The following is a 12,775-nucleotide window of genomic DNA, read 5'->3' as shown; positions in this document are numbered from 1 at the left end:
GAAAAAAAGAAAGAATGTGGAGAAAATGACTAAAGTATTAATGGGAATAAAAAGAAAGCACAATCTCCAGAAGGAATAATTAGGATATAATCAGGATAAGATAATGGGTAAATAGGCCAAGTACAATGGCTCATGCCTGTAATACCAACACTTTGGGAGGCCAAGAGGGCGGATCACCTGAAGTCGGGAGTTTGAGACCAGCCTGGCCAACATGATGAAACCCCATCTCTACAAAAATACAGAAATTAGCCAGGTGTGTGGCATGTGCCTGTAATCCCAGCTACTTGGGAGGCAGGAGAATCGCTTCAGCCTGGGTGGTGGAGGTTGCAATGAGCAGAGATCGTGTCACTGCACTCCAGCCTGGGCAACAGAGCAAGACTGCCTCAAAATAAATAAATAAATAATAAATAATGGGTAAATAAAGGAGAACAAGGGCATTCACAGTTGAAGAATGACACTACAGATCAGAACTAAGATTGTCAGCCAGATAATTTTGTGAGAGAACAAAGCTAAACCAAATCACATCTGAATTTATAAATTCCAGTTCTAAATCTAGGCACAATTTTTCATGTTTTCCATTCCGTACCTTCCAAGTAACTAATTCCTCTTGAAACCAGTATCAAAAATAAGTGTCATCTTTCAATGCAGCAGAAATATTTCTAAAATACTTAATATAATAGCTGAATGTACAACACTCATCATGCAGCTGTTCCTCCGATATCAGTAGCAACTTGTGAAAAATCAGTGGTCTCAGATCAACAGGTTTTTGATACTGAATGGTACAGTGGGAACCATGGGTTTTGGAGCAAGGTCAGTCTGGGATGAAATTGTGACTCTGTCACATGTTGGCCAAGTGACCTTGGGTAGGTAAGTCACATCTCTGTTTCCCCATCTGTATTATGGGGAATAGTATTACATGCCTTACTGGGCTATAGTGAGGATTACATGAGATAATGCAGTTTATGGAAAGTAAACAGTGCTGGGTGCAAAGTAGGCGCTGTGATAAGTGGATCCCTCCTTAGAAATGGGATCTCGGGCCAGGAGCAGTGGCTCACGCCTGTAATCCCACCACTTTGGGAGGCCAAGGTGGGTGGATCGCTTGAGGTCAGGAGTTCAAGACCAGCCTGGCCAACATGGTGAAACCCTGTCTCTACTAAAAATACAAAAATTAGGCACGTGTGATGGTGTATGCCTGTAATCCCAGCTACTCGGGAGGCTGAGGCAGGAGAATCGCTTGAATCCGGGAGGTGAAGTTTGCAGTGAGCTGAAATCCTGTTACTGCATTGCAGCCTGGGCGACAAGAGCGAAACTCCATCTGAAAAAAAAAAAAAAAGGAAAGAAAGAAGGAAAGAGAAGGAAAGAAAGAAGGAAAGAGAAAGGAAGGAAAGAGAAAGAAAAGAAGAAAAAAGGAAAGGAAAAGGAAAAAGAAAAGGAAGGAAAGAAAGGGAGAAATGGGAAGCCTGTCAGGTGCAGCGCTCTGGGGAGACGTGGAGAGCCTATAATAGGGACCAAGGTGCTTTTTAGTCGCAGAACATGGATTATTTGTTAGGTGTGGCTTTGGCACATCTAGGTCATTGGTTCTGCAGACTTGCTAAACCCAACCATCTGGGCATTTTCTCAGCTAATATAGAGGATGTTTTCATGTGAACACGTGTTCATCTGTGAAATGTTTATAATGTTAAAGGTTCGTTCTGGGGCAAATATCTGATAGCCCTGGCAAACCCAACAAATGCCTTTTCTGTAATGAGTAAGCCTCCTAATGCCCAAAGAAACAGTTGAATTCGTTAGCAACATGTCGGATGTTTTCCCTATGTCTGTATATTTCTTCGCTAGTTTTTTTTTCTTTTTCTTTTTGAGACGGAGTTTCGCTCTTGTTGCCCAGGCTAGAGTGCAATGGTGCGATCTCGGCTCACCGCAACCTCTACCTCCCGGGTTCAAGCGAGTCTCCTGCCTCAACGTCCTGAGTAGCTGGGATTACAGGCATGTGCCACCACGCTTAGCTAATTTTGTATTTTTAGTAGAGACGGGGTTTCTCCATGTTGGTCAGGCTGGTCTCGAACTCCCGACCTCAGGTGATCCGCCCGTCTCGGCCTCCCAAAGTGCTGGGATTACCGGCGTGAGCCACCGCGCCCGGCCCGCTAGTTCTAATATTTATGCTTTTTGGAGGGTAAAGGGGTTGAAAGGCATCAGAAACCTTGGTTTCTAGGAGCGAGCCAAATTTTCTCCCTTAGAGACTGAAGGAAGTTATCCGACTCCGCTTCCAGGAAAATCCAATCCGCAATTTTTCCCTCGCTTTGGCTCTTCCAGGTCTCACTACTCGCGCCGGGGAGACGCGGTCCGGCCTTCGCTAGGCCGGCAAGAGTCTACCAGGTCCCAGGAGGGCGGGGCCGAGCCCCAGCAGTCGGGGCCCGGGCCAGGAGTCTTGGTGCGGGCGGACTCGGGCGCGTGCCGTGGGACCACAACTCCCGGCACGCACCGCGGACTGCGCCGAACACGGTTGGCTGGGAGATCCAGCCCTACTGCTCCCACCGGCCAATGGGACGGAGGAAAGAGGCCTGACCCGGATTCTCGGAGGCCAATGGCAATACAGAGGAGGCGGGTGCTTCCTCACCACTCACCTTGCGCTCAGAGAAGCCACATTTAAAAGGTCGTGCCGGGCCGGGCTTTCGCAGGCAGTGGGACCAGAGCCGGGAGGCGCGGCAGTGTCCCGGGAAAGCGGCTCTTGGGGCATCCGGGTCCCCTCGAGGCGGGCTCCGGACGTCGCCGTGGGCGGGGCCGAGGGCGGGGCCTGGCCTCGTTGTGGAGCGGCTCGTAATCCATCATGGCGGCCGCGGGGTTTGGTGTCTGTGCCTGAGCAGCGCTGGAGCCGGAGCCGGTTCCCGGGTCCTGCGGCTGAGGAGCCCCTCCGCTGTCCACGGCCCCTACCGGCGGGGGGCGGCTGGGTCCCTCGGCGGAGCTCGGGAGATGTGACTGCCTGAGGGCGGTGGTGGTGTCAGCGTCCGGGGCCGGGGGAGGGGGTGTCTCGGGCAGAGACCCCCGGGCTTGGGGCAGCTGAGGCGGCCGGGCCTCCTCTACACGGGGCCCGCCTTCCGCTGTCTGGGCCGCGAGAGTCTTTCGTCCCTTACAGCCCCGCCCCGGCTTTGGGACACTGCGGGTGGTCTGTTTCCCCCAGCTTGGGACACCCCGTTTTCTGAGGCGTGGAAGAGCGTCGCCCCGGAGTAAGCTGCCCGTGCCGCGCCCCGGCAGCTTCCCTCAGCCCCAAGCTGCCCCTTATTCCGGATCCCGGCCCCAACTTTGGCCACGGAGCCTCCCATTCAAATCCCTCCCTTGCTGTCAAGGGGTCTCCCCTTCCCCCAAGGTGGCTCCCGCGAGCCTCTAATGCCCTGACTTCTTCCAATGTCACCTACGGCCCCCTTAGTCTCAGCTCAGCCAAAAACTTTAATGCAAAGGAAAAGTCTGGATTGGTTCCACAGGCCTTTTAAAAAGCGGACTTAAAAGTTGCTGGCAATGCATTCCTTTTCGTCAGAGTCGAGGGCAAACTCGCTGAAATCTGGGTGACCCGTGTCCTTTTCCGGAGAGCAAAGCAGAGAAGCGAGAGCGGCCACTAGTTCGGCAGGAAATTTGTTGGAAGATGAAGAAGCTAAGATAGGGGGTTGGTGACTTCCACAGGAAAAGTTCTGGAGGAGTAGCCAAAGACCATCAGCGTTTCCTTTATGTGTGAGAATTGAAATGACTAGCATTATTGACCCTTTTCGGCATCCCCTGTGAATATTTCTGTTTAGGTTTTTCTTCTTGAAAAGAAATTGTTATTCAGCCCGTTTAAAAAAAATCAAGAAACTTTTGGGTAACATTGCAATTACATGAAATTGATAACTGCGAAAATAATTGGAACTCCTGCTTGCGAGTGTCAACCTAAAAAAAGTGCTTCCTTTTGTTATGGAAGATGCCTTTCTGTGATTGACTTCAATTGCTGACTTGTGGAGATGCAGCGAATGTGAAATCCCACGTATATGCCATTTCCCTCTACGCTCGCTGACCGTTCTGGAAGATCTTGAACCCTCTTCTGGAAAGGGGTACCTATTATTACTTTATGGGGCAGCAGCCTGGAAAAGTTCTTGGGGACCAAAGAAGGCCAAGCTTGCCTGCCCTGCATTTTATCAAAGGAGCAGGGAAGAAGGAATCATCGAGGCATGGGGGTCCACACTGCAATGTTTTTGTGGAACATGGTGAGTGCTTTTCAAAATTTCTGCTCATGGTTTTCCTCATGCATTCATCTTAGGCCTTCAAGGAACTTTGAACAACAGTACTTGCGACAGTTCCTTCCAGTTCCACTTAATAAATTTGTTACTGTAGTTATCTCTTAGTGGAACTTTCTTTGTATAAGAAAAAGTTACTTCGTGACTTCGGCTTTATTCAGAATCTATTTGAGTTGCTTATTTCTTGCCTGATTCCTCTGCTAATTCACTGTTGACCTTGGACAAGCCACTTTACTGTTCCAGGGCTTTAGTTTCCTGAGGGGCTGGACTTCAGTGGTTTCTTAGGATCCCTGGTTCTATGATTCTGCTCTAACCGAAGTCGTGGGCTCTTCTGACAAGCATGGATTCTTTACTGCTTTGTCTACAGAGAGCTTTTATCATATTCTCAAAGTGGTTTGTGTTCCTGAGAAAGTTAAGAATCATGGATACTGGTTGACGCTAATATCCTTGACCTTTTCCTTCGTAAGTAGGACTTGAAAATACTCACTTTGGAGCCATGTGGGAAAAATCAAGTGGGGAAGCAGCATTCCTTGTGAATTTTAGATAGACAGCTTCTGTCTTACCTTCCATAAGGAGTAATCTCTTCCTCGTTGATGAAGCTTTCATCCTGTCTTCTCCCTGTTTAGAATGATATTTGGGCCAATAAAGGTTATCTGTGACATTTTTATGAACATATTTGGCATTTGAATGCTGCCCGTACATTTTATGTTGTTCATGTCCAGTAATTCTGTGCGAAGTTAAAGCTAAGGGTCGGCTTACACTGATGTCTATAACCAGTTAATTAGGGTTACTGTTTGTACTGTTGCAGCCTGACATTTTTTGGATTGTGTCCTTTATATTAAAAAATCAGTTGAGCCCACCTATCCTATAAGCAAACGTATGAAGTGTGCCAGTGGCTTATACTTTGAAATTCATTCAGAAATACCTCAACATTGGGTGACTGCAGTCAACAAAGGCTTCTGTTGGATGAACTTGCATTTGACAGCTGAAGTTTTACTTTCTTACAGGAAAATATTCACTTCATCTAAATAAATCCGGGTGCTTGGATTTTACTTTGCCTTGAAACATTAGTTCTATTTTAGCTTTGTTTTTAGGCAGGCAAATATGGTAATGTGTTGTTATGATGGTTCCCAAATTCAGGATTTAAAAAGTGAATTATTTACATTTTAACTAGTGATGATCATGCACCTTACATAGTGAAAATTGGAACAGACTTTTTGGAGAGCTTTGGCGGAACTTACCAGAATTTGAAATGTACGTGCCAATGACCCAGTAATCCCATTCTGGGAAGCTAGTAGAGAAAGCAGTGTAGTTCCCTGTGTGTCCCTGATATCTCTTCAGGGGTTGAGAGGCTAAAACTATTTTCTTGTTAATAGAGTACCAAGGTCTTGTCTCTTTTGCTGTGTTGACGTTTGCAGTAATGGTACAAAAGTAAAGCAGGTGTCTTAGCATGAATCAGGGTTGTGGCACCTAACTATACTTGTAGTCATTGCATTCTTCATGACGTGCACTCACAGTTAAACAAACAAACTAAATATATATACACACACACACACACACACACATATATATCCACTTTTCACTGAAAAATGTCCTTTTTTTTTTTTTTTTTTTTTGAGTCAGAGTCTCCGTGTGTCACCCAGGCTGGAGTGCAGGAGTGCAGTGTCGTGATCTCGGCTCACTGTAACCTCTGCCTCCTGGGTTCAAGCGATTCTCCTGCCTCAGCCTCCCAAGTAGGTGGGACTACAGGCACGCGTCACTGACGCCCGGCTAATTTTTGTATTTTTTAGTAGAGACGGGGTTTCGCCATGTTGGCCAGGCTGGTCCTGAACTCTTGACCTCAGGTGATCCACCCACCTTGGCCTCCCAAAGTGCTGGGATTACAGGAGTGAGCCACTGCGCCTGGCTAGTTTTCACTGGAAAATACCTTGATGAAGCAGCAAAAATTATTAATTTTATTACATTTTGACCCTTGTGTATGTCTTCTTAATATTCTGTGGGTTAAAAGGGGGGGTATGCATCAAGCACTTCTGTACAGTAAAGTATAATGATTATCTCCAGGAAAAGCACTTTGGTGATTGATTGGGTTGCAAACTGAACTAGCCACTTTTTTCATGGACTGCCATTTTTACTTGAAACTATGACAAACTATGGTTATTCAGACTAAAAAGTGTATGAAGGAATCTTTCAAAGAAAACAACAGGTAGCGTTTGTTGCCAATGATGAAATTTTAGCTTTCCAGTGAAAATTAGGATTTTGGAGAATTTTTTTTTTTCCTCTTCGGGGTAGAGTTTCGCTCTTGTCGCCCGGGCTGGAGTGCGGTGGTGCAATCTCGGCTCACTGCAACCTCTGCCTCCCGGGTTCAAGCGATTCTCCTGCCTCAGCCTCCCAAGTAGCTGGGATTACAGGTGTGCACCACCATGCCTGGCTAATGGAGAATTTTTATCTGCCTCTGTGATATAGAGATTGGTGGTAATATTTACAGATGCCATATTTTAATATCTTATAATGAAATGTATTATTTGGAAGATCTACATAAATCAGTAAATCAATATTTTCTTTTTTGTTTGTTTTTGCGACAGAGTCTTGCTGTGTTGTCTAGGCTGGAGTGTAGTGGCATGATCTCGGCTCACTACAACCTCCACCTCCCAGGTTTAAGCAATTCTCGTGCCTCAGCCTCCTGAGTAGCTGGGATTACAGGCATGCACCACCACAAGTGAATAATTTTTGTATTTTTAGTAGAGATGGAGTTTCACCATGTTAGCCAGGCTGGTCTTGAACTCCTGACTTCTGATCACCTCAGAAGATGATCTGGCCACCTCAGCCTCCCAAAATGCTGGGATTACAGGTGTGAGCCACTGTGCCCAGCCAAACCATTATTTTCTAAATGATCAATGCATGATATAAAATCATGCACAGGTTAAAGATCCATTCAAAGTGCAAAATGGAGGCCAGGTGCTGTGGCTCGTGCCTGTAATCCCAGCACTTTGGGAGGCCGAGGCAGGTGGATCACCTGAGGTCGGGAGTTCGAAACCAGCTGTGCAATCTGGTGAGATCTTACCTCTACAGAAATTTAAAAAATTAGCCAAGCTCCCACTGGAGCCAAAGAATCGAGGCTGCGGTGAGCCATGAACACAGCACTGCATTCCAATTTGGGCAATAGAGGGAGACCGTGTCTCTGGGGGGTAAAAAAAAAAAAAAAGAATACAGTTCATTGGTAGAGTTTCTTAAAGGCAGCCAGCCTTTAAGAAATTCCTGGCTAGGCCGGGCACAGTGGCTCACGCCTGTAATCCCAGCACTTTGGGAGGCCGAAGTGGGCAGATCACCTGAGGTCGGGAGTTCAGGACCAGGCTGACTAACATGGAGAAACCCCGTCTCTACTAAAAGTAAAAAATTAGCCGGGCGTGGTGGCACATGCCTCTAATCCCAGCTACTCAGGAGGCTGAGGCAGGAGAATTGCTTGAACCCTGGAGCGGAGGTTGCATTGAGATGAGATCGCGCCATTGCACTCCAGCCTAGGCAACAAGAGCGAAACTCTGTCTCAAAAAAAAAAAAAAAAAAAAGAAAGAAAGATATTCCTGGCTGGGCGTGGTGGCTCACGCCTGTAATCCCAGCACTTTGGGAGGATGAGGCAGGCGGATCACTTGAGGTCAGTAGTTCCAAACTGGCCTGGCCAACGTGGTGAAACCCCGTCTGTACTAAAAATACAAAAATTAGATGGGCGTGGTGGCATGCACCTGTAATCTCAGCTACTCAGGAGGCTGAGGCAGGAGAATATCTTGAGCCCTGGGGGAAGAGGTTGCAGTGACCTGAGATCGCGCCACTGCACTTCAGCCTGGGTAACAGAATGAGACTCTGTCTCAAAAAAAAAAAAAAAAAAAAAAAGAAACTACCATTTACCATGTTTTGATGTAGCATCAAAGAACAATATCTACAGTTATCTAGAAAGTCTGTTTTGGGGGGAGAAAACAGTTATTTTCCAGTAATAAAAATATTTGTTTTTAAATGAATAATTATGTTTTTAAATTTCAGTATTCATTTCTAATGTGGTAACTATTGATGAGATAACCTACACAGACTAAGCCTCTTAGGGGCCTTCAGTTATTTTTCAAGAGTGTGACAAGGGCCTGAGATTAAAAAGTTTGAGGCCAGGCACTGTGGCTTATGCCTGTAATTTCACACTTTGGGAGGCCGAAGGCAGGTGGATTGCTTGAGCCCAGGAGTTCAAGATCAGCCTGGGCAACATAAGAAGACCCTGTCTCTACAACAAGAACAAAAGAAATTAGCCAGACGTGTTATCACACCTGTGTTCCCAGCTACTTGAGTGGCTGAGGTGGGAGGGTCACTTGAGCTCGGGAGGCCAATGCTGCAGTGAGCCATGATCACGCCACTGCACTGCAGCCTGGGTAACAGAGCAAGACCCCATCTCAAAACAAAGTTTGAGAACTGTTGCTATGGAAAGTCTATCACGAAGGCACATAGGGATGTTTGTTGCTGAAGTACTAACACTGAATGATGTCTGTGTTGTGGTGAGTAGAAAAAAAGCAATTTGAAAATCATTATTTATGGTATGGCCCCATTTTTGTAAAACAAAAATATCTGTTTATTTGTGTATGTCCAGGAAAAAAAAGTATGGAAGGATTTTACACCGAAATTTTTATCTCTAGGGACTTGCACTTTAGGTGGAATCGGAGAAAACTTTCTCTTTTTGGTTTGTGTGATGTTCCAAGTGTCTTTTTACAACAAACTTGGGTTATCTTATAATACGAAAAATTCGAAGATTTAAAAACTGAGGCCAGGCACGGTGGCTTATGCCTATAATCCCAGCACTTTGGGAGGTTGACACATGTGGATCACCTGAGGTCAGGAGTTTGAGACCAGCTTGACCAAGAAGGTAAAACCCTGTCTCTACTAAAAATACAAAAATTAGCTGGGCGTGGTGGCAGGTGCCTGTAGTCCCAGCTACTCAGGAGGCTGAGACAGGAGAGTTGCTTAGACCCGGGAGGTGGAGGTTGCAACGAACTGAGATTGCACGCCACTGCACTCCCAGCCTGGGCGACAGAGTGAGACTCCATCTCAAAATAAATAAATAAATAAAAATAAAAACTGAATTGATGACAGCCCAACCTGTCACTTTTTTCAGATCCCTTTTTATGAAAGAATTTGCTTAAGTTGTGTCTGAAGACAAACCAATTTCTTGGGACCCTGGGTATTTTTCTAAGGGAATATCATGTTATTTTGTGTTACAGATTGTTTGCGATCTTTCATAGGCTGATCTTTCTAGAGTTGGTTAATATCCATGTAGGTTAGATTGAAAAACTTGAATTCAGAAATGTACGGTGTTGGAGCAGACATGGATCTGGAAGCCAAGAATAGCATTGGTGTTGTTGTTGATGGTGAATCTGAAAGAGTGGGCAGATGGCAACTTTTTGCCAGAATCATTCAGGGTCAAAGGGCTAGTCATATTTACAAGGGAAAAGAGGAAACCATGTTATTAAATATTTCATGCACCATATGTTCCTTTCAAATTTCTGTGGCTTGACTAAGAAAATTCACTTTTGGGAGAGTTGGTACAACAATTGAAAGCACTTAGTAGTCAACTTTTTCCTTAGTGTTTCCTTCTTCCTTCAACAAACATTTATTTTATTGAGCACAGACTATGACAGGTCGTGTTGTAGTCACTGATGATATATTTGTAAACAAAACAATCCCTGCCCTCCTAGAACTTACATTCTAGTGGGAGGAGACACATCATAAATAAGCTAAGTAAATAAAATACAGATATGTTAGTGATATGTGCTGAGGAGAAGAATAACATAGAGAAGGGGACAGGGAATGGGGTAGGAGGTGTAATTTTAGTTAGGGTGGCTAGAGAGGCCTGACTGAGAGGGCGGCATTTGATTAAAGACCCGAAGGAGGAAGATGAGCAGCAGGCCCTGTTGAAATATGTGAAAGAATTTCAGGCCGAGGGAACCAGGATGCAGAAACCTGAGGCAGAGCTTGCTAGTTTCAAGGAGCAGCCTAGAGGCCACTGCACCAGAGCAAAGAGCAAAAGGAGAGATGCAGGAGGTAAAATGGAGGGTGGGAAGAGAATGGCTGAAGGAGAGGGTGGCCTTATTGGCCCATTTCAAGGATTTTGACTTTGATTCATATGATGTGGGAAGGCCTTGGAGAATTTTCCGAGGGGACTATACTATCTGATGTATGTTTCAGTATGAAATAGAATCTCTCTGGCTGCTATGATCTGAAGGAGGACAAGGGAGCAGGGATTCCACGGGGGCATTGATTGCACGGAGCCAGATAAGAGTGATGATGCTTGGACCAAAGTGGTGGCACTGGGTGGAGGGTCAGAACCGACAAGATTTGCTCTCGGATTAGATGTGGGATATGGGGGTGTGAGAGGGGCCAAGTGTGACTCTCAGGTTTTTGAACTGAATAACTGGAAGAATAGAGTTGCCTTTTATTGAAATGGAGGTCGAGGCTGCAGTGGTAAGCTGTGATTGCGCCACTGCACTCCAGCCTGGGCAACAGAGCAAGACCCTGTCTCAAGAAAAAAAAATATTTACTATCAGTTAAAACCACTTATGGTTCTCAAAACTTTATTTAAAATAATAGAAACTTGATAAATCAACACCGTAGGCTGGGCGCTGTGACTCATGCCTGTAATCCCAGCACTTTAGGAGGCCAAGGCGGGCGGATAACTTGAGGTCAGGAGTTCGAGACCACCCTGGCCAACATGGTGAAACCTCGTCTCTACTAAAAATACAAAAATTAGTCGGCATGGTGGCACACACCTATAGTCCCACCTACATGGGAGGCTGAGGCAGAGGGATCACGTGAACCTGGGAAGCAGAGGTTGCAGTGAGCCAAGATCATGCCACCGCACTCCAGCCTGGGTGACAGAGCAAGGCTCTGTCTCAAAAAAACAAAACAACCACTGTACTTCTCATTACTCTTAAAATTATACTAAGGCCAGGTGCGGTGGCTCATGCCTGTAATCCCAGCACTTTGGGAGGCCAAGGCAGATGGATCACTTGAGCCCAGGAATTCAAGACCAGCCTGGGCAACATGGCGAAACCCCATCTCTACTAACAGTACAAAAAATTAGCTGGGCGTGGTGGTACGCGCCTGTAATCCCAGCTACTGAAGAGGCTAAAGTGGGAGAATCACCTGAGCCTGGGAAGCCAAGGCTGCAGTGAGCTGTGATGGTGCTATTGCACTCCAATCTGGGTGACAGAGTGAGACCCTGTCTCAAAATAAAATAAAATAAAATTATACTAAGTATCTGTATACATTAGAAGGTGGGAGGAAGTGCAATTATTGGATCCTATAGGCATTAAAGTTAAATTTGTCAGGTTCTTTTTTTTTTTTTTTTTTGAGACAGAACCTTGCTCTGTTGCCCAGACTGGAGTGCAGTGGCACAATCTCAGCTCATTGCAACCTCCACCTCCCAAGTTCAAGCGATTATCTTTCTTGCCTCAGCCTAATTTTTTGTATTTTTAGTAGAGACGGGGTTTCACCCTGTTAGCCAGGATGGTTTTGATCTCGTGACCTCATGATCTACCTGGCTCGACCTCCCAAAGTGCTGGGATTTCAGGCGTGAGCCACCGTGCCTGGCTATCAGATTCTCAAAGAGGTTATTTGGACAGGCTGGGCGTGGTGGCTCACGCCTGTAATCCCAGCACTTTGGGAGGCTGAGGCGGGTGGATCACCTGAAGTCAGGAGTTCGAGACCAGCCTGACCAACATGGTGAAACCCCATCTCTACTAAAAATACAAAAATTAGCAGGGCATGGTGGCATGCGCCTGTAATCCCAGCTACTCAGGAGGCTGAGGCAGGAGAATCGCTTGAACCTGGGAGGCAGAGATTGCAGTGAGCCAAGATCACACCACTGCACTCCAGCCTGGGCAACAGAGCGAGACTCCATCTCAAAAAAAAAAAAAAGGTTATTTGGAAAGATTATATCCATCTACTTAATGCTAGGGATTGGATTGTGGCACGTGGACTGTGAAAATGCAAAATTGGAGGTATGTACTTTATTTTAGAGACAGGGTCTTGCTTTGTCACCCAGGCTGGAGTATAGTGGCACAGTCATAGCTCACTGCAGCCTTGAACTCCTGGGCTCCAGTGATCCTCTTGCCTTAGCCTCCCAAAGCAATGGGATCATACAGGTGAGCCGTCGCGCCTGGCCATGTATGTACATTTTTTATAAGCATTCAGTTGTTTCCAGTAGTCTAATACATTTTGTATGGCCTTCTTATTTTTCATGAACCCTTACTACCCATTTTAAGAAATTTGTAATATAGAAGAAAACAGAAGTTTCAATTGTGGGGTAAGTAAAGAAAGATGATCAAAGATGATTTGACCAAAAGAGTTTTACTTCATTTAAATGAAGCATGTTGTCAAAGAAAATGAAAGTGGGAAAAAATGTGAAATCATGTTGTATCAGTTAAGGACAGAACCGTGCTTGTGCTTCAGATCTCCAGGTGTGAACACACTGATGTGTTGTGAAGTGTGTT

General features: G+C 45.8%; 2 protein-coding genes across 2 annotated transcripts in view; both read left to right on the top strand.

Moving 5' to 3' along the window:
- Nucleotides 1–2,796: 2,796 nt before the first annotated feature.
- ABL1 (ABL proto-oncogene 1, non-receptor tyrosine kinase) overlaps nt 2,797–12,775 on the top strand; it is a 171,710-nt gene continuing 161,731 nt past the window's right edge. Inside the window, exon 1 of the mRNA XM_003822377.6 lies at nt 2,797–4,226. Within this exon, the coding sequence (XP_003822425.2) occupies nt 4,091–4,226 (136 nt within the window). The 5' untranslated portion in view covers nt 2,797–4,090. The remainder of the gene's footprint in view (nt 4,227–12,775) is intronic.
- LOC129398729 (uncharacterized) lies at nt 3,397–3,495 on the top strand. Its single transcript, XM_055117573.1, has one exon. It carries the CDS (start codon nt 3,397–3,399, stop codon nt 3,493–3,495), a length of 99 nt encoding a protein of 32 aa, XP_054973548.1.

Source organism: Pan paniscus, chromosome 11 (genome assembly GCF_029289425.2).
Source record: "Pan paniscus chromosome 11, NHGRI_mPanPan1-v2.0_pri, whole genome shotgun sequence".
In the NCBI taxonomy this organism is placed as follows: domain Eukaryota; kingdom Metazoa; phylum Chordata; class Mammalia; order Primates; family Hominidae; genus Pan; species Pan paniscus.
This window is presented reverse-complemented; position numbering and strand designations above follow the sequence as displayed.

Bases quoted from the DNA above. Each gene is read 5' to 3' on its own strand.
- LOC129398729 (XM_055117573.1), top strand. From the start codon at position 3,397: ATGTCACCTACGGCCCCCTTAGTCTCAGCTCAGCCAAAAACTTTAATG.